This window comes from Culex quinquefasciatus, chromosome 2 (assembly GCF_015732765.1).
Source record: "Culex quinquefasciatus strain JHB chromosome 2, VPISU_Cqui_1.0_pri_paternal, whole genome shotgun sequence".
NCBI lineage: Eukaryota > Metazoa > Arthropoda > Insecta > Diptera > Culicidae > Culex > Culex quinquefasciatus.
Window position 1 is genome coordinate 78340634 of NC_051862.1, and position 22345 is coordinate 78362978.

The 22345-nt window shown below is 32.2% G+C and overlaps 2 protein-coding genes and 1 long non-coding RNA gene across 10 annotated transcripts in view; 2 read left to right on the top strand and 1 right to left on the bottom strand.

Annotated features, from left to right (window-relative positions):
* The window catches only part of LOC6040082 (pleckstrin homology domain-containing family G member 5), a 187155-nt gene that overhangs the window by 43631 nt on the left and 121179 nt on the right, over positions 1–22345 (bottom strand). The window lies entirely within an intron of this gene.
* LOC119766845 lies at positions 8337–8838 on the top strand. The gene is made up of 2 exons (XR_005277171.1): positions 8337–8483; positions 8650–8838. It is a non-coding gene; the product is annotated as an uncharacterized LOC119766845 (long non-coding RNA).
* Positions 18618–19483, top strand: LOC6036732 (G2/mitotic-specific cyclin-B3). The gene is made up of 2 exons (XM_038253023.1): positions 18618–18939; positions 19005–19483. Exons 1-2 carry the CDS (start codon positions 18894–18896, stop codon positions 19145–19147), a joined length of 189 nt encoding a protein of 62 aa, XP_038108951.1. The 5' UTR covers positions 18618–18893; the 3' UTR covers positions 19148–19483.

The following is a 22345-nucleotide window of genomic DNA, read 5'->3' on the forward strand; positions in this document are numbered from 1 at the left end:
TGATAAATGTTGACGTTGATTAAACAATATTAAACATTTATTAGATCTGCATAACACACTGCTGAAAATTAGTTTCTATCGCGCAGCAGATACTGGCGACGGAAAAATGCTGTGACCGGAACTAATCCCTAATCGAATTGCTTGCAAATTGAACCGCAAAATAATCAATCAATATTAAATCAATTAGTTTCGGATTGGCGTGCAAAATTTAGCTCTATTGAAGGAAACACGTTGCAGTCTATGTTGGTTGGCAGGACTAAACAATTTCAGAAATTTTCAGACCTAGATTTTTCTAGGAACTTAGTCTTGTCAAAATTCCTTACATACTGAGGTTACACACGAATTAAACTAATTTGCGGCTGTTGATTCTCCAAATTGCTTAAGTTAATTGATACTTCTTTTACACGGCTGCTGGGAATGTCCCAGCTTTGATCTCCGGGTATAAAGATACCACCTCTATGGCCTCGAGTACATGTTTGTTGTGAGGCTTTGCTCGACAAACCAGAATCTTTTGCCTCAGGGTGTTTTTCTTGCTGTGGTTCTGGTATATTTTCTGGATTTTAACTAGTTGGTAGGGTAAAAGACAATATAGTGACTCATTTTAGATAATGTCATTGCGTTTTTAATAAAATGTCTCACTGAAATCTCTTGTTTTTTTTTAAATTATCAATTGCACTGTGTTTCTAACAAATTTCAGTTTAAAGTGAGCAAATTTAATTTATTACGCCAAATTAAACATTATTAAGGTTACTTTATATTTTTAGTTTGATAAAAATCAATTGGATATTCATTTTACTAAGTAACTGAAATGTATATTAATTTGGTAATACAGTCCGTTTTACGATTTGATCTCATTACTTTATAGGGGTAATTCTCCGCCAACTCACACAGCAGTTGCCCCGACCCCTCTTCGATTTGCGTGAAACTTTGTCCTAAGGGGTAACTTTTGTCCCTGATCACGAATCCGAGGTCCGTTTTTTGATATCTCGTGACGGAGGGGCGGTACGACCCCTTCCATTTTTGAACATGTGAAAAAAGAGGTGTTTTTCAATAATTTCCAGCCTGAAACGGTGATGAGATAGAAATTTGGTGTCAAAGGGACTTTTATGTAAAATTAGACGCCCGATTTGATGGCGTACTCAGAATTCCGAAAAACGTATTTTCATCGAAAAAACACTAAAAGTTTTAAAATTCTCCCATTTTCCGTTACTCGACTGTAAAAATTTTGGAACATGTCATTTTATGGGAAATTTAATGTACTTTTCGAATCTACATTGTCCCAGAAGGGTCATTTTTCATCTAGAACAAAATTTTTCATTTTAAAATTTCGTGTTTTTTCTAACTTTGCAGGGTTATTTTTTAGAGTGTAACAATGTTTTACAAAGTTGTAGAGCAGACAATTACAAAAATTTTGATATATAGACATAAGGGGTTTGCTAATAAACATCACGAGTTATCGCGATTCTACGAAAAAAAGTTTTGAAAAAGTTGGTCGTCATCGATCATGGCCGTTCATGGTCACCCGCGACAGACACGGACGACGAAACAAAGAGAAACGCAAAAAGTAACTTTTTCAAAACTTTTTTTCGTAAAATCGCGATAACTCGTGATGTTTATTAGCAAACCCCTTATGTCTATATATCAAAATTTTTGTAATTGTCTGCTCTACAACTTTGTAGAACATTGTTACACTCTAAAAAATAACCCTGCAAAGTTAGAAAAACACGAAATTTTAAAATGAAAAATTTTGTTCTAAATGAAAAATGACCCTTCTGGGACAATGTAGATTCGAAAAGTACATTAAATTTCCCATAAAATGACATGTTCCAAAATTTTTACAGTCGAGTAACGGAAAATGGGAGAATTTTTTTTTAGTGTTTTTTCGATGAAAATACGTTTTTCGGAATTCTGAGTACGCCATCAAATCGGGCGTCTAATTTTACATAAAAGTCCCTTTGACACCAAATTTCTATCTCATCACCGTTTCAGGCTGAAAATTAAAAACACCTCATTTTTCGCATGTTCAAAAATGGAAGGGTCGTACCGCCCCTCCGTCACGAGATATCAAAAAACGGACCTCGGTTTCGTGATCAGGGACAAAAGTTACCCCTTAGGACAAAGTTTCACGCAAATCGAAGAGGGGTCGGGGCAACTTTTCCCGATTTCGTGTGAGTTGGTAGAGAATTACCCATAGATAATCATGATTTTTAGGGAGCAATGCATTTTTTCAATATTTCGTCACCGCCATATTGGCCGCCATCTTGGATTTTAATTTTTTTAATTCACTTTAGTAGTTAAGGGGTCATACTTAAGCACGACAATAAAAAATTAGCCATATCTTAAAATCCTTTTAATAAATATTCAAATTTTTTGGGTATAATTTGCAGTCAACCAAGCTCATGCTCAATATCCATTAAAATCATAAAAAATGCGGTGATGTTCATTGGAATTCCATAAAAGTTCAAAATATTTTTAAACGAGTCCAAACATGCTAAATATGATTATCAATGCAGAATAGGTCATTATGGATAGTTTACTGATGCTTAGACTTCTAATTCTTTTGACATTTTTCAAGCTTGCTGAATAAAAATTTTTTCGCCCCCTATTTTTCGGATCAATTTTGGCGGGGAGGCGACATAAATTTTGAAAAATATTTTCAACGGCCTTACACATGTTTATTATTTTCAAAACTGGCAAACTTTACCCTATGTTATTGGTCATGCACAAAACCAGACAATTTCATACCGGAGCAACCAGCAGACACAACAAAGCCCAGAGGAAAATAAAAAAAACACAAACAACATCCGACATGAAAGTCATCGTCTTTAAAGGTACAAGCTCGGCTCATGGGCTCGGTTGTGTGGGCGGAAAAGAAAACGATTAAATAACAACACACTTAAGGGGTTATTTTCCTGCTCGGTAAAAATTCCAGTGAGTCTGCTGGTGGGACAGACATTTCCTGAAAGAATTTTCCAGAATTGTATGGAACGGCTTGCGGTTTTAGTTAACTCTGATCTGTTTTTGATTGTTATTTTTTGTCAGTGTACTCTTATTTTTGTTTGCTGTAATTTTCAACTAATTTATTCTTTTACTTAGCTCTTCCTAGATTGTTTACATTATTTAATTAATTTTATTTACTTTAATTTTTTGCATGATTTTCAGTTCCTTAATTTTGATTATACCATGAAAGAACTTAAAATAAAAAGTTTAAGAGTAACGGGTGTCTGTCGACAACCCCAAGACATGATCGGGCAACGAAATGATGGAAAACTCCGGAGAACCGGGGAAACCCGTCGAACGACCGGCCGACCTCCCCGCGGGCAATTGTAAAGTTTTCTTTTGTTGGCCTTCGAGGAGGGTTTCATTCACGGCAGCAGCAGTGTGGGCTTCATTAATGGCACACAGAGAGACCCGGTGATTAAACCCTCATTAAGTGATTATGGTGATAAGCAAGCGAGGGCATGTCTGGGGAAGCAGCCCGCTCTCCCCTGAAGGCAGAATCTACAACAACTGATGCCTGGGCAGTGATATGAGCATTTGCGGTATCGCAGGAAGTCTCTTATTAAATATACTTCTCCGGAAAGTCACAGTTTGTTGAATTAGGTTTTGTCCGGCGGCTTGAAAGGATTAAGGAAGTTGGTATTTGTAAAAGAGATTTGCTTCGTTTTGAAACGGTGGCTTTTAATTTGATGAATCGTTAATTTGAATCTAATGATAGGATTTCGTGGTGGAACTTTAGCTCATTGTATTAAGCTGTTATACAGTCTTGCATCAATTAAAATTTAAATCGAAGAATTAAAGAATAACAATGCAACTCACAAACTGTCCATTTACTATTGAATTCTTAAAGCCAAATTCTACTCCAACTTCAAAGCATCCACGTACGCTTATCAAATTTCCCATGCTGCAAAAGAAGGCCAAATCCATTAAACCCTTCATTTCCGTTGCCGTTGCTGCAGCTGTCACCGAATGTCCTCATAGAATCGCATTGAAAATCCAGAAACGTGGAATACCTGTTGGAAAAGTCCTCCACCCACACACACACACACACGTGTTTGACAAAAGCATCGCGCCACATAACACCTTCCCCAAAAAGTCGGCCCAATTCCGTTTGTTGATGAATTTTCGACGTGCCACTTCGCCGGCAGACTTTCGACTCCTGAATCATGGCATGGCAGAGTGTGTGACATAATACGAACGACTTCTGGTGGGGGAGGCAAAAAAGAGTCTCTTTTCGAACGCAAGACAACAAAGCGACCCCGATCTCGTGCTGGAAACTGTTTGAAATTCCAATTTGAGTTGCTGAAAATCTCGTCCCCGAAAACGTACTTGCAACGTGTTTGGCAAATCAAATTCGCTGACCATGCATAAATGCATGCGCAAGACACTGCTCGAAGTCTAGGACCTGGCAAACATCGTGCAGCAACACAGCGTTGCTGTGTTGAAGTTGTTGTACGGTGCACAATGGCACGATATAGGGTGGAAACTATTTCCCGTTCAACCTATCTGGTTCTGCTCATGGGCCTGGCTGGTGGGAATAACCCTTTGGCTAGAATTTCGCGTCCAGGCAATGAATCATACATGATAGTCATGCATAATTGATGTTGCTCATACATACGTAAGTTACGGGATTGCATTAGGGTGATCGAAGCTGAACACCTAACATTACGTTTTCTTTAACGGTTGTACAGAAGCACCAAGAAAAATCCGAGATAGTTGTACAGACCTTTGAGACGATGATTTGGATCCCCACGGTGTCCTGAGCCCGAATCTCAAATATGGCCATGATTGGTTGTGACAGGACCTGACGCTCCAGGTCCTATATTGTCACACGTCACTTTCTGACGTTTCGAGAATGTTTGACTTTGAATAAACTAAAAGTAGAGCACGCAACGCAAACGCGTTTTGTATGGCTGACCGTTCTAAGAATAGTGGCGAAGTTTGGTTGAATTTGGTTGCCTGAGTTTCGAGTTGAGCAACTCTCTACGAAATCGGCCGATTTCGACCATTTTTATTTTTTGTATTTTTTTATTTGAATCAAACTTTGTGGGGGCCTTCCCTATGACCTAATAAGCTATTTTGCGTCATTGGTTCACCCATACAAGTCTCCATACAATTTTGGCTGCTGTCCATACAAAAATGGTATGTAAATATTCAAACAGCTGTAACTTTTGAGTGAATTTTCTGATCAATTTGGTGTCTTCGGCAAAGTTGTAGGTATTGTTGAGGACTTTTGAGAAAAAATAGGTACACGGAAAAAAAAATTTGGATATTTTTTTCACTAAAACTCAATTTCCCAAAATACGTATTTTTTTATTTTCGAGATTTTTTGATATGTTTTAGCGGACAAAAATCCGCAATGTCTCTTAGACAATTTTATAGCAAATTTTCTGAACTTTTCAAAAAAAATATTTTTAGAAATGGTCACTCATGGTCACTATTTTTAAAAATTGAAAAACTGCAAATATTTCGCTAAAATCAAACTTTTGGTGGCTATATCTTGAAAACGGAGCCCTTTATCAAAGAATCTGTCAAGTACTTTTCGATTGCAAATTCAATTTTGCATTAAAAAGTAATGTCAAACTTGTTTTTGCTTAAAACTTCGATTTTTTCCAAAAATCACTATTTTTCAAAAATTCATAACTCGGCGGCAGATCAAAAAATCTCGAAAATAAAAAAAATACGTATTTTGGGAAATTGAGTTTTAGTGAAAAAAAAGTTGATAAAAAAATCTCCAAATTTTTTTTCCGTGTACCTATTTTTTTCTCAAAAGTCCTCAACAATACCTACAACTTTGCCGAAGACATCAAATTGATCAGAAAATTCACTCAAAAGTTACAGCTGTTTGAATATTTACATATCATTTTTGTATGGACAGCAGCCAAAATTGTATGGAGACTTGTATGGGTGAACCAATGACGCAAAATAGCTTATTTGGTCATAGGGAAGGCCCCCACAAAGTTTGAGCCAAATCAAAAAATACAAATAAAATCCATTTCCGGTTTTGGTAGAGAATTGCTCAGTTATAAATCAAAATGTTTACAGTAGTTGGGCATGCACGTGTGACGAAACGTCCTCTGAATAAATTCTTGTTTGGCCAGTTGTCGCACATGCAGCAATTTTCAGGGTGTGTCAAGAGTGTCAAGATATCATGATCACGATGTTTCGTATGAAGAGTGACAGAACAGTTAATTACCTGACATCAATTCGTCCCAAAATTGACTTGAAAGAAGATAGCATGATCACGACGAAATGGGATTTAACCCTTAAACCCGGTTATTTTATTTGTATTTTTGTATTTTTGTATTTTTGTATTTTTGTATTTTTGTATTTTTGTATTTTTATATTTTTGTATTTTTGTATTTTTGTATTTTTGTATTTTTGTATTTTTGTATTTTTGTATTTTTGTATTTTTGTATTTTTGTATTTTTGTATTTTTGTATTTTGTATTTTTGTATTTTTGTATTTTTGTATTTTTGTATTTTTGTATTTTTGTATTTTTGTATTTTTGTATTTTTGTATTTTTGTATTTTTGTATTTTTGTATTTTTGTATTTTTGTATTTTTGTATTTTTGTATTTTTGTATTTTTGTTTTTTTGTATTTTTGTATTTTTGTATTTTTGTATTTTTGTATTTTTGTATTTTTGTATTTTTGTATTTTTGTATTTTTGTATTTTTGTATTTTTGTATTTTTGTATTTTTGTATTTTTGTATTTTTGTATTTTTGTATTTTTGTATTTTGTATTTTTGTATTTTTGTATTTTTGTATTTTTGTATTTTTGTATTTTTGTATTTTTGTATTTTTGTATTTTTGTATTTTTGTATTTTTGTATTTTTGTATTTTTGTATTTTTGTATTTTTGTATTTTTGTATTTTTGTATTTTTGTATTTTTGTATTGCAATTTTGTTCTCAGCTCACACGTGATTTGGGTGAGTTTGGGTCATCTGGAAATTTCCATGAAGGCCATCCCATTACAAATCACAACCCGCTTGGTCATCCTATCCTCATCCGCCAGGAAATGGAGTAGACATTAAGGCGTAACGCTGTGTCAGCAGATTATGAGCCGGGTGCACTTCCTAGAAGCAGATTTGTTCAAAGCTTAAAGGAAAGCTTTGCTCGTATAGCTTTCAGATTTTCGAACAAAGCAGAAATTTTGGACTGGAAGAGAACACCGAGCTTCTGCTCTGCTATTAAAGGTCAATCATGTTCTACGAGAATCACCTTCTGGGAAAGCGATACCACGAAAATCTCGAACCAAGGATCCACTGTAAGTAAGCGATAACGCCCAATAAGCCGACACAATGAGCTCCCTGCTAGATTTGGTATTCATAACACGATTTTAATCTTAACTCAGCACATACTAATCCAGTGTTAGTCAGCGTGTGTGTGTGTGTGAATTGTTGAACATGGCCTCGGGACAACGTCCTCGTCGGTACAAGCCGCTATCAGCTCAAATCTTTAGTGCAAATCTCTTATCCTGCAGCGTACATGGCCACACTCTAGTGCTGTCAGACAGTTTGTTGAATAGTTGAACGTGGCAGGACACTTCTTCTATGCCATCGTCGAATGGCTGTCTTCAGCGGATTCATCCACTTCAGACTCGAGGGCAAACATAAACACATCGTCGCTGCTGTTTGCCGATACAACCCAGTAAAACAGCCAAAATCCAAGTCGAGCCAAATTAGTTCGCGGTTTCAAAAAAAGGTGTCGCATGGCTCAAATTATGGCGCCGCCTAGCGGTGAGACACACCAACTGCTGTGAACAGGCTGAAATATTGCTTGAGTGACGTAAACCCGAGCTGTCAGAACCGGACTTAGCCATTTTTGTGTTTGTTTACGTTCCTGCCACGTTTGCAATTTCTCTTGCATAACAAAAAAACATTTTATTTCGGTTTTCGCGGAATTCCTGGGCGTAACGCGGTTCTTTGGTGCCGAGAAAAACTGCCGTTGATTAATTTTGCCAACGGTCCGTAAATTTTGCGCAAAATTTCGGTTTCGCGAAAGTTGTTCCCAAGGAATTCGGCAGCTGGAGAATCCGGACGTTGCCGAACCTGTCGACAACGGGTGTGGCCGTGTCCGGATTTCCATCACCGGAAACATATTTGGTGCAAAGTCGAGCTGGGAGAGCTGAGAAGAAGATAGATGACGAGAAGAATACGTGAACCTAAAAGTAGTTGCCGGAAGAGTGTCGTGTGCGGTAGTGCAGTGTTTCTTTTTTGCCGCACCGGAAAAAGGACTCTGGACTCACGAAAGGAACTGCTTAATCTCCCCCGAGCAAGGCCCACCGGTGTTCGCTTCCGGAGCTGCAGCGTACCGCGGGACTGGAGCCGCTGCTTGCTGGGGAATTGGTACCGATTCCGTCGAATCCGAACCGGGGAACATACCGGTCATGGTGTGACCGCAGAAGAACCGATCGCAACAACTCCCGCTGTATCGGCAATCTGGGCCATCAGACCGGGTCCGATTCCGCGTGACACAGCAGGTATAGAAGATTTAAACATTGCCCAGTTCCGTTCCGCGCGTAATATTTTGAAAATATTCTTCCGTGAGGGCGAATTCCAAGTCTTCTGCACTCCTGTTGTGCCGCACGGAACCGTAAACGGTTATCCGGTCACAAAATAGCACTGATTTGGTGAGGTGAATATCAGGGCTAAGAACCTTTTTCTGAGGAAAACAAGAAATTGGGATTTACATTTCGGACAAAAGCAAAGAAGAAGTTTATTGGGCGGATTTGGGAAGAGAAAAAAGGATAGCCGGAAGTGCCAATTTGGTGTGTTTACTGTTGAAAATCAACGTGAAAATAATGAATATGAAAAAAACGAGTTAACAAAACGAAACCCCAGTTCGACTTAGCACTGAGCTGTAATTCTTGTTGTGATTTGATCACCATCAGCCTTCCTGCAGGTGATTTGGAGTCTGCAATATGAAATGCCTCCCGGAGTGTCAAGGCAGCTCTGGTAAGTTCCATGATCATTTTTCAATAATGCGTGAGGCTGGTACAAATATGTTTAAAAGTGTATGACTCCTCCTCCTCCTCCTCCTCCTCCTCCTCCTCCTCCTCCTCCTCCTCCTCCTCCTCCTCCTCCTCCTCCTCCTCCTCCTCCTCCTCCTCCTCCTCCTCCTCCTCCTCCTCCTCCTCCTCCTCCTCCTCCTCCTCCTCCTCCTCCTCCTCCTCCTCCTCCTCCTCCTCCTCCTCCTCCTCCTCCTCCTCCTCCTCCTCCTCCTCCTCCTCCTCCTCCTCCTCCTCCTCCTCCTCCTCCTCCTCCTCCTCCTCCTCCTCCTCCTCCTCCTCCTCCTCCTCCTCCTCCTCCTCCTCCTCCTCCTCCTCCTCCTCCTCCTCCTCCTCCTCCTCCTCCTCCTCCTCTTCGCACAAAAAAATGTTTTCAAAAAACTTCAAATTTCATTGTAAATTTAAATGCAATCAGCTGAAATCAATTTAAACTAATTCGCCTGCGTTTAGAATTATTTTCAGCATGTTTGATTTGTTCGAAAATCTTTAGAATTTAGAAAAAAAATCGATGTACAAAACCACAAAAAGTTTTTTTTTGCTTAAATTTTTTTGTAAATTCTTACATTTTTGAAAACTACTGAATGTAAAACAAGTGAACTTGTGTAAAATACATTTTCAAAAACTATGGCATATTACTTCAAAAATTTTCAAAATAAGGTAAGGCCGTTGGAAATATTTTTTAAAGTTTATGACTTTTGATTCATAAATGCTACCAATTCTTTCAATACTTAACCCTTTACTGCCCACATTTTTATACGATTTTTTTTTATTTTTCCCTTGTTCAGGAGGTCATTTTGAGCTACTTTCGTTCTATGAAAAATTTTACATCTCTTGTTTTTATTTTTCTTGTTTCATTTTTAGTATTTTAATTTGCATTTATCATGTTAAGTGTATGTTTGTTTTTGGTAGTATTTGGTTTATTCTACCACTTCCTATCATTATCTTTTGCCTATCTAGTTTTTTCATGTTTTTACCGTCATTTTTTTTAAGTTTTTACTTGTTTTTCACATTTTCTGCTATTGAATGATACCATTACCATTTAAATTGGAAAAAAAAATGCTTATAGGCATAGTCTGGTTCACTACTAAAATTACTACAAACTTATTTTCACATAATATAGGAGAAATGTTGGTAAGGAACATAGCCAAAGTTGACCCCAGAAAAAATTACATTTTTAAAACATCAGCAAAGTCACATGAATCAAGTCACATTTTCAATCTTATAATTTTCTTAAATTTTAAGAGTTCTTCTTTCCAATGCTTTTTAAAAATCAAACATTGGCTGTACAAGGTTAAAATAGGTACTTGAATTACTTTAAACACATGAATTACTTAAAATGTTTTCGATATTTTCAATACTTTATATAATAGAAATATTTGAAATACTAGGTTTTTTTTATAAAATACTTTAAATATTTTGAATACTTTGAATATTTTAATATTTTTAATATTATAAATATTTGAAATACTTGAATTGCTTTCAATACGTACAAAAATTTAAATACTTGAAGAACTTTGAACTTTTCCAATACTTTAAATATTTGAATACATCAATTATTTTGAGCTCTTTGATACTTGAATAATTTTAATACTTGAAATACTTGATATGCCTGAAATACTAGAAATACTTTTTTTTAAATACTTTAAATACTTTAAATATTTGAAATACTTGAAATACTTGAAATACTTTAAATACTTTAAATACTTTAAATACTTTGAATACTTTAAATACTTTAAATACTTTAAATACTTGAAATACTTGAATTACTTGGTATACTTTAAATACTTTAAATACTTTAAATACTTTAAATACTTTAAATACTTTAAATACTTTAAATACTTTAAATACTTTAAATACTTTAAATACTTTAAATACTTTAAATACTTTAAATACTTTAAATACTTTAAATACTTTAAATACTTTAAATACTTTAAATACTTTAAATACTTTAAATACTTTAAATACTTTAAATACTTTAAATACTTTAAATACTTTAAATATTTGAAATACTTGAAATACTTGAAATACTTTAAATACTTTAAATACTTTAAATACTTTGAATACTTTAAATACTTTAAATACTTTAAATACTTGAAATACTTGAATTACTTGGTATACTTTAAATACTTTAAATACTTTAAATACTTTAAATACTTTAAATACTTTAAATACTTTAAATACTTTAAATACTTTAAATACTTTAAATACTTTAAATACTTTAAATACTTTAAATACTTTAAATACTTTAAATACTTTAAATACTTTAAATACTTTAAATACTTTAAATACTTTAAATACTTTAAATACTTTAAATACTTTAAATACTTTAAATAATTTAAATACTTTAAATACTTTAAATACTTAAAGTTCTTTAAATACTTTAAATACATCAAATACTTTAAATACTTTCAATACTTCAAATACTTCCAATACTTCAAATACTTTAAATACTTTAAATACCTTTAATACTTTAAATACTTTAAATACCTTAGATACTTTAAATACTTTAAATACTTTAAATACTTTAAATACTTTAAATACTTTAAATAATTTAAATACTTTAAATACTTTAAATACTTAAAGTTCTTTAAATACTTTAAATACATCAAATACTTTAAATACTTTCAATACTTCAAATACTTCCAATACTTCAAATACTTTAAATACTTTAAATACCTTTAATACTTTAAATACTTTAAATACCCTAGATACTTTAAATACTTTAAATACTTTAAATACTTTAAATACTTTAAATACTTTAAATACTTTAAATACTTTAAATACTTTAAATACTTAAAGTTCTTTAAATACTTTAAATACATCAAATTCTTTAAATACTTTCAATACTTCAAATACTTCAAATACTTTCAATACTTTAAATACCTTTAATACTTTAAATACTTTAAATACCTTAGATACTTAAAATACTTTAAATACTTAAAATACTTTAAATACTTTAAATACCTTTGATACTTTAAATACTTTAAATACTTTAAATATTTTAAATACTTTAAATGCTTTTAATACTTTAAATAATTTAAATACTTTAAATACTTTAAATACTTAAAGTTCTTTAAATACTTTAAATACATCAAATTCTTTAAATACTTTCAATACTTCAAATACTTCAAATACTTCAAATACTTTAAATACTTTAAATTCCTTTAATACTTTAAATACTTTAAATACCTTAGATACTTTAAATACTTAAAATACTTTAAATACTTTAAATACTTTAAATACTTTAAATACTTTAAATACTTTAAATACTTTAAATACTTTAAATACTTTAAATACTTTAAATACTTTAAATACTTTAAATACTTTAAATACTTTAAATACTTTCAATACTTTCAATACTTCAAATACTTCAAATACTTCAAATACTTCAAATACTTCAAATACTTTAAATACTTTAAATACCTTTAATACTTTAAATACTTTAAATACCTTAGATACTTTAAATACATTAAATACTTTAAATACTTTAAATACTTTAAATACTTTAAATACTTTAAATACTTAAAATACTTAAAATACTTAAAATACTTAAAATACTTTAAATACTTTAAATACCTTAGATACTTTAAATACTTAAAATACTTTAAATACTTTAAATACCTTAGATACTTTAAATACTTTCAATACTTCAAATACTTCAAATACTTCAAATACTTTAAATACTTTAAATACCTTTAATACGTTAAATACTTTAAATACCTTAGATACTTTAAATACTTAAAATAATTTAAATACTTTAAATACCTTAGATACTTTAAATACTTAAAATACTTTAAATACTTTAAATTCCTTAGATACTTTAAATACTTTAAATACTTTAAATACTTAAAATACTTAAAATACTTAAAATACTTAAAATACTTAAAATACTTAAAATACTTTAAATACTTTAAATACCTTAGATACTTTAAATACTTAAAATACTTTAAATACTTTAAATACCTTAGATACTTTAAATACTTTAAATACTTTAAATATTTAAAATACTTAAAATACTTTAAATACTTTAAATACTTAAAATACTTTAAATACTTTAAATACTTCAAATACTTGAAATACTTTACATACCATAAATACTAAAAATACTTTAAATATTTTAAATACTTTAAATACTTTAAATACATGAAAAACTTTTATAACATGCACTAACTAAATACTTGAAGTACTTCAAATGCTTTAAATATTCAAAATATTTTAATACTTTCAATGCATAACACTCTTGAAGTACCTAAAATTCTTTAAAAAACATAAAATATTTGAAAAACATGATTAACTTCGAATACTTGATAAACTTGAAAAACTGGATTCATTAGAAAAACTTGGAATATTGTTAGTACTTTTAATACTTGAAATGCTCTATGTAGTTCAAATACTTAAAATACTTTTAAATTTTGGAATAATTGTAATTGTTTGAATACTTCAAACATTATTAATACCTTAATTATTTTAGTCATTTAAATACTATGAATAATTTTGAATATTCAAATACTTGAAATTTGATTACTTCTAATACAATGAATGCATAAAATTAATGCAATGCAACACTTGAAATACTTGATAAAGTTCAAATACTTTAAATACATGAAATACTTTCAATACTTGAATACTAATATGGTTTGGCACCAATTGTTGTCCAACGAACGGGGTAATTTTTTAGTTTGACACCCTCTTTACACAGAGCTTACACTTACCACCAAACGTTTGGTATGATAGTATGAGTTTGTCAAACAACAAAAAAAGTGTCAAATGAAAAAGTGTAATACTATCAAGGAAAGTTTAAGGGGCGTAATCTAATCACAATACTTTCCAGCATGCATTCATCGGACTGGCTTCGTTTGTGTTAGATTAGATTAGATTAAAATACTTGACGTACTTTAAATAATAAAAATACGTAATATATTTGATTACTTCAAATAATTTGAATACTCGAAATACTTGATAAAGTACAAATATTTGAAATACTAAATATGCCTCAAATATTCGAAATATTTTAAATACTTTATATGCTAAACATATATGAAAAAAATATAAATAATTCTTTTAATACTTTGAATACTTCAAGTTTTCAAAATAGTACATACAATATTTGAAGTATTTGAATAGTTATTCAATACTTCAAATACTTGAAATTATTTAAATGCTTGAAATACTTGAAATACATTTTTAAAATACATCAAATATATTGAATGCATGGAACACTTTTAATACTTGATTACTTTGATTGCTTTGAATACTTGAAACAAAATTTAAATACTTTTTATACTGACAACACCTACTGTAACAGTACTTTGATATTTTTATCATATAAAGCTTCCCACCTTAACAACTAAACTTCAACAAAAAAAAATGAAAAATGGCATAGAAATTATTTAACTCCTAATAAGAATTTAAGAATTTAAGTTTTTAAGAATTTAGGAATTTAAGAATTTAAGAATTTAAGAATTTAAGAATTTAAGAATTTAAGAATTTAAGAATTTAAGAATTTAAGAATTTAAGAATTTAAGAATTTAAGAATTTAAGAATTTAAGAATTTAAGAATTTAAGAATTTAAGAATTTAAGAATTTAAGAATTTAAGAATTTAAGAATTTAAGAATTTAAGAATTTAAGAATTTAAGAATTTAAGAATTTAAGAATTTAAGAATTTAAGAATTTAAGAATTTAAGAATTTAAGAATTAAGAATTTAAGAATTTAAGAATTTAAGAATTTAAGAATTTAAGAATTTAAGAATTTAAGAATTTAAGAATTTAAGAATTTAAGAATTTTAGAATTTTAGAATTTTAGAATTTTAGAATTTTAGAATTTTAGAATTTTAGAATTTTAGAATTTTAGAATTTTAGAATTTTAGAATTTTAGAATTTTAGAATTTTAGAATTTTAGAATTTTAGAATTTTAGAATTTTAGAATTTTAGAATTTTAGAATTTTAGAATTTTAGAATTTTAGAATTTTAGAATTTTAGAATTTTAGAATTTTAGAATTTTAGAATTTAGAATTTAAGAATTTAAGAATTTAAATTTAAGAATTTAAATTTTAGAATTTTAGAATTTTAGAATTTTAGAATTTTAGAATTTTAGAATTTTAGAATTTTAGAATTTTAGAATTTTAGAATTTTAGAATTTTAGAATTTAAGAATTTTAGAATTTTAGAATTTTAGAATTTTAGAATTTTAGAATTTTAGAATTTTAGAATTTTAGAATTTTAGAATTTTAGAATTTTAGAATTTTAGAATTTAGAATTTTAGAATTTTAGAATTTTAGAATTTTAAATTTTAGAATTTTAGAATTTTAGAATTTTAGAATTTTAGAATTTTAGAATTTTAGAATTTTAGAATTTTAGAATTTTAGAATTTTAGAATTTTAGAATTTTAGAATTTAGAATTTTAGAATTTTAAATTTTAGAATTTTAGAATTTTAGAATTTTAGAATTTTAGAATTTTAGAATTTTAGAATTTTAGAATTTTAGAATTTTAGAATTTTAGAATTTAGAATTTTAGAATTTAAGAATTTAAATTTAAGAATTTAAGAATTTTAGAATTTTAGAATTTTAGAATTTTAGAATTTTAGAATTTTAGAATTTTAGAATTTTAGAATTTTAGAATTTTAGAATTTTAGAATTTTAGAATTTTAGAATTTTAGAATTTTAGAATTTTAGAATTTTAGAATTTTAGAATTTTAGAATTTAGAATTTTAGAATTTTAGAATTTTAGAATTTTAGAATTTTAGAATTTTAGAATTTTAGAATTTTAGAATTTTAAATTTTAGAATTTTAGAATTTTAAATTTTAAATTTTAGAATTTTAGAATTTTAGAATTTTAGAATTTTAGAATTTTAAATTTTAGAATTTTAGAATTTTAGAATTTTAGAATTTTAGAATTTTAGAATTTTAGAATTTTAGAATTTTAGAATTTTAGAATTTTAGAATTTTAGAATTTTAGAATTTTAGAATTTTAGAATTTTAGAATTTTAGAATTTTAGAATTTTAGGAATTTTAGAATTTTAGAATTTTAGAATTTTAGAATTTTAGAATTTTAGAATTTTAGAATTTTAGAATTTTAGAATTTTAGAATTTTAGAATTTTAGAATTTTAGAATTTTAGAATTTTAGAATTTTAGAATTTTAGAATTTTAGAATTTTAGAATTTTAGAATTTTAGAATTTTAGAATTTTAGAATTTTAGAATTTTAGAATTTTAGAATTTTAGAATTTTAGAATTTTAGAATTTTAAATTTTAGAATTTTAGAATTTTAGAATTTTAGAATTTTAGAATTTTAGAATTTTAGAATTTTAGAATTTTAGAATTTTAGAATTTTAGAATTTTAGAATTTTAGAATTTTAGAATTTTAGAATTTTAGAATTTTAGAATTTTAGAATTTTAAATTTTAGAATTTTAGAATTTTAGAATTTTGGAATTTTGGAATTTTGGAATTTTAGAATTTTAGAATTTTAGAATTTTAGAATTTTAGAATTTTAGAATTTTAGAATTTTAGAATTTTAGAATTTTAGAATTTTAGAATTTTAGAATTTTAGAATTTTAGAATTTTAGAAATTTAGAATTTTAGAATTTTAGAATTTTAGAATTTTAGAATTTTAGAATTTTAGAATTTTAGAATTTTAGAATTTTAGAATTTTAGAATTTTAGAATTGTAGAATTTTAGAATTTTAGAATTTTAGAATTTTAGAATTTTAGAATTTTAGAATTTTAACTTTCATATGGAACTGCTGTATTTGTAAAACATAAACTGCCGTTCTACGCATAAGTGTCCCATGTCACTTTTGGACGATTTTGAAATTTTGACATTTTTAAGTTTAGTTTGACGTATACTTTAAGAAAAAACACATAAAATCTGATACTTTGTTCGGAAACTCATTGAAAACAACACCAAGTTTGTTTGTTTGTGCTTACTTTAAACGATTCAACAAGATTTGCTTCTAAAATATGTTATTTATTTAAAATGTTTTGAGTACTTTCAAAACTCTTGATACTTTACATTTTTTTATTCATTCGATACTTATAATACTTTGAATACTTAGTTTTAATTTTAACAATTTCAAAATTATCGCAAGGTATGAGAAGAACTTTGTAACAAAACTAAATACTCTTAAATATTTGTTTTTTTCATTTTTTAGTAGTAATAGTTTCATTTACAAAATACGTATTTTTTATGTTTTTGATTTTTTTTATGGTTTAGGGGACTTTAACGCATTACAAATATTAGTCTTCAAGTATCTTATTACAAGTTTGACTTAGAAATAGTAGAAAAAGTGCAGTCGATACTTCACTAACCAATTCATACTTACAACGCTTTGTAAAGATTTTCATTAAAATTAGCCGTAGTTTTTGTACTTAAGACCAATCCTACATCAATATCTTTATTCAAAACTAAATTTATTTTAATTTTCCTTTTTTATCGAGCTAAAAAAAACAGAATTTTGGATTACGTATCCCAAAGGATCACCGTCAGCGATTCGTGATCCTCGGCATGGAAAACAACATCAAATACCAACAGCAACGGAACAATTCGGACGATTACGCCAGGACCAGGTTACCAGCGATGGTAGCGCAGCCTACCTCCTTGAACGGCGGGGCGCGGCGGAAGTGAGCACGTAAGTAAATTTTTATTAATTAAAAAAAACACACCTAATGTATCGATTTTTTTCAGACCAAATCTCCTACCGCACTCAAAAGTCGACGCGGAACGAGAAGTTGGTGCCCATGGCCGGTGAGACCCACTTCACCGACATCTGCAAGGACGAGCAGAAGCACTACATCTCCATCAAGTCGACTGACAACTCGATGATCCTCGATCTGGTGTTCATTGCCAACCATCACGACAAGGACTGTTCCTGATCAACCTGGTCAACACGTGGACTTTTTGGCCGTCACCAAGCTGCGTGTCACTGACGATGCCCGAGTCGTGGTGGCCTGCATCTGTGTGCGTGCAGACCTATAACCGTTTTCCGCCAATCCTACGCCGAGAGACCACGCTTTTCCGAAACTGCTTCCGAAAAATGGGAGAGGTGCACGTCGACCCGAGCAAGAATTCTGTTTTGGTCCAGAACAGGCGCGACCGCGTCACGACCCTGGCCAAGTGCATCAACGCGTCCGTCCCGCTGCAGTTATGACTTTTGTCGGTTTTGGTTCCGGTCTGCACGGATGAGCCATCACCCTGAAGTATTTTGCTGAGATGTGAACCGCCATGTTCTAGATCGAATTCTACAAGCTGATCAACGCGTCCTGTTAGTCACGGTCAGCGAAGCGGCAAGAATAAAGGACTATCACTTTTGAAAAGACTGAGGACATTTTGTACGTGTCCGCGCTGGAGGACATCACATCGAGCGGATCGCTTCAGCTGTCGAACGCACCCAAGAATTTGGCCCAGAATGCCGCCGTCCGCCCGTCGACGGCATCTCCTCAAAAGCGCACCCCGGACGCGTCGAAGACTACGATCTGTTCAACAGGAACGACGTGTTCCAGGTGTCGCACTGCGCGCACTAGTTCTTCCAGTACCAGAAAGATCCCGAGCCGACGTTCGCCATTCCGACATTAATCTGTCGCTGATGGAGATCCAGAAGGACTCGCTGCAGATGTAGGGCGCGGCGGTGTATTTGTTGCGTCCAAGTATGATGATCGCGTCCCACTCACCGTAGACGACTTCCACTTCATCTGTGACGGCGCGTACTTGCGGCGCGAAATGTCCTGATGGAGATGACGGTGTTCAAGACGATCGGCTTCGACTTGGGCATTCCGCCGTCGTATCGCTTCCTGCGGCGGTAAGCCCGCGTCCCGCCCTTACACTGGCCCGCTACCGCTGGAATACGCCATCGTGCAGCTGAGCGACTCAAAGCTCGCGGGTGCGGCGCTCATGAGCAACATGTCCGGCTGGAACACGACGTTGGAGTTTTGTTCAGGTTGGTTTGAAGGACGCGCCGTCGAATGTCGTAGACCCATTTTTCATACTTTTCTCCTCTTTCAGGCTACAAAATTGAAGACTTTGCCGCGTTCGCCGTGCTGAAATCGCCGAAGAAATCGCTCAACACCGTCCACCAAGAATACTCGCACGAGCTGTTTTCGGAGTCGGCCAAAGCGCTTCATCACCGATCCGCGGGTGCTGTTTGACGACCCGGCTCGACCTGACCGCGATTTAGCAGCTGCAGGTGCCGGCCTCGTCGCTCTCGATGACGACCGTGAGCAGCAACAGCAGCAGCGCCAGGTCGGCCGCCACGACCGGAATCACGACGGCCGTGCAACGTTATCAAGTACGCCCTTGATGTGATAGGGAACTGGCGCGTCAGCGGACAATCCTGGTCAAGCGCATCGTGCACGTGAAGCCATCCCGCTCTCGTAAGGACTTCCCGCGTCGCGTCGAAGAAACGACAAGGCACGCCACGAACTGTGCACCTACAACCGCGAGGCCTTGATCTGTTGTGCGCAGCACCGCACACTACGTGACGAGCAGGATGTTGTGAACCCTTTCCCTGGTCCCGATTCCTGGCAGATATATTCGAAAGTTTCCGGGAAACCTCAGAAATCGACAAGTGAAAATTTAAATTAAATTTGTATTGTAAATTTCAAGATAATAAATCTCTTCGTGTTCTCGTATTTTTTGTCCAGTTTTTGTATATTGCTTAATTTATTAAAAGGGCGAATTGGCTTTTATTAGTCGATTCGCCCTTTTGATAAGTTAGGCAATGTTTTTATCGAATCCTAAACAAAAACAAACCCATAATTCTATAACCGACCACCAGGGGTCGCATCGGTCGGCATATCTGAGAGCGACATCTATGTGTGAACTCTGAACTACTTGAAATAATTCCTGAGATGCGAGTGAAATATTTCTTAGCTCGAGTAGCGCGAATTTTTTGTGTCAAAAGAGCTCGAATTCGAGGCAAATACACGCCAAATTCGAGGCGAATTTGCCTCGATTCGAGCGAGATTCGGCTCGAGTTTGGCGAGCGGTTCGAGCCATTTCGGCTCGAGTCTTTCTTACTGGGAATGCGGAGTTGATGAGTGTTGATGACTCACGCTGGCACTGTCGAGGAATTGTTTGCACTGACTTGTTGAGGAATGAAAAAATCGTAATCACTTGTTGGTGAAAATGGTTTTTTAGTTCGTCCACCGAATCAAAAGCTTTAAGACAATTTAAATAGCAAAGCAAGATAACATTACATGTTTCGGAGGCTTAGGTTTCAATCTATTTTCTAAATAAATTAAAATGCATTTTACATTGATGTTTGTTCAAGTGGTAAAGACATTTTGTCAACTTTTTTTTAAATTTTGTGGTTCAACATTAAATAAAAAAATATTTGTCATGAAACAGAAGACATGTCGTACAGTTCAGCTATCAATCAAATTTGATTAATGTTAAACCAAATGAAATAATAAAAATTTGATTGATGATCACAAACCGTCAATGAATTTTATTTTAAAATTCAAAAACTGCTCGAAGCCAATATCAATAAATAAAACCAACATCCAACATCCCAGCTCCACCAGGCTCGAGAGAGCAAAATGCAACCGCGTTCAATCATCGATTTATTAATTTGGCAACGGTTCAACTCCAGCCATGGTGTTTGGGTTTGCCAGCCCGGCGGCGGTGGCTCAAAAGTTCACCCTAATTGACTAAAAGCTCACCGAGCGATATTAAATATACATTTCGCTGCATTTTGCGGCCATCAGTAGGTCAGTTGGGAGAGTACTGCAACTCCACTTGGCCCAATATTTAAAATTGCAACATTTTGCATCTCTGGAAAAAAATACGTTGTTGTGATCACGTTGGCACCCAGAAGAGAAAAAGAATAATAAGCGCCAGATTTTCAACGAGCTGCCTGAATAACTATTAACCTAATGTAGAGATTCTGCGGTCCCATTAGCTGTCAGAGGTCTTTCGTTTGGGTGTACTTGTATCGCTTGCACTGAGTCCCTCGGGTAGGAATAAATAAAGCACGTTAATGATAACACTATTTGCATTGCAAAATTTTCGCAAACTTGCAGCAACTTGCTAGTCAACTAATTGCCTCCCATTTTGGAGGGCTCATCCATCGAGCAAAAACGGGCATTCTGCAAACCTGGCTTATCGTTGCATGGTCCAATTAAGCTCCCCGGCTTAGGAGTTGAGCTCAAATGTAATTAATATATCCACTGCTGAATGCACTCATTTACCCTCATACCACATTGAACTGTTTGAAAAGTTGTTCGCAAACATCCACAAAACTGAGTTAATGCAAAACTTAATTGAAACCAGTTTCATTGAAAGGCAAAATGCAAAATAAAAACATCTCTTTCCGCCGGTGGCGCTGTAGAATCCGCTTACAAGTAAGAGCAGGTAATTAAGTACACTTTTTAGTGTGGTATCATGTTTCCTGCATTTGCCAGTTTGTGATACGAGTGCCAGGATGTCACCGAATTCAACAGAAACCATTTTGAGCAGGGAACGGGGGGAAAGTGTAATGAATATTAACTAGTTTAATTTATGTTTGTAGCCGGTGGCAGCTGTGGTTCGGGTACATGAATTAACTTTTTGCCGCGAGCTGTTGAATTAGTTTTCCGTATGAACAGCTGAAAATTTACTATGGTAAATGTTTTTACCCCCAAGTTTCCTTTTCCCCCTAAATGATCGCTTTAAATCATCATTGAAATGGCATTGGAAAGGATCATGCGTTGATCCTTTGACATGTGAAACTATTGGAGGTAGATAATTTGATTGAATAATCCTAAAAAATGTTTCTTTGATAATTTTTTAAGCCACAAATTGAAACTGACCTTGTCAAAATGATTGCAACAACATTTCTTAATCATCAAATAGAATTTTTGAAACATAACTTGCAAAATATCGAAACAATTATTTGATAATAAGAATAAGTTCTTGTGTTTTTTAAGAACAAACTTAACTGCATTTCAGAAAAGGACCAAAGAACCATTTATACTCACTTTCTAGTTTTTGCCTGCTTAAGAATCTTCCTTACTAAGGGCAAATTGATTTATTTTAAAGACATTCAAAAATAAAACATAATCTTAAAAAAGATAAAAAAAACGCACTGTCAGCTATAAAAACTTGTTTTTCAAAGAATTCTGGAAATTCAAAGAGATAAAAAATCGAAATCAATTCAGAAAAATATAAAAAAAGAAATTAAAAAAAAACAATAGTTTTAAATTTTAAAAAGGTGTCAAAAAATTGCAAAAAAATCGAAAAAATATTTAAGAAATTCAAAGAAATTTAAAAAAAACGCAAAGAAGTTCAAAGAAATTCATAGAAATTCAAAGAAATTCATAGAAATTCAAAGAAATTCAAAGAAATTAAAATAAATTCAAAGAAAT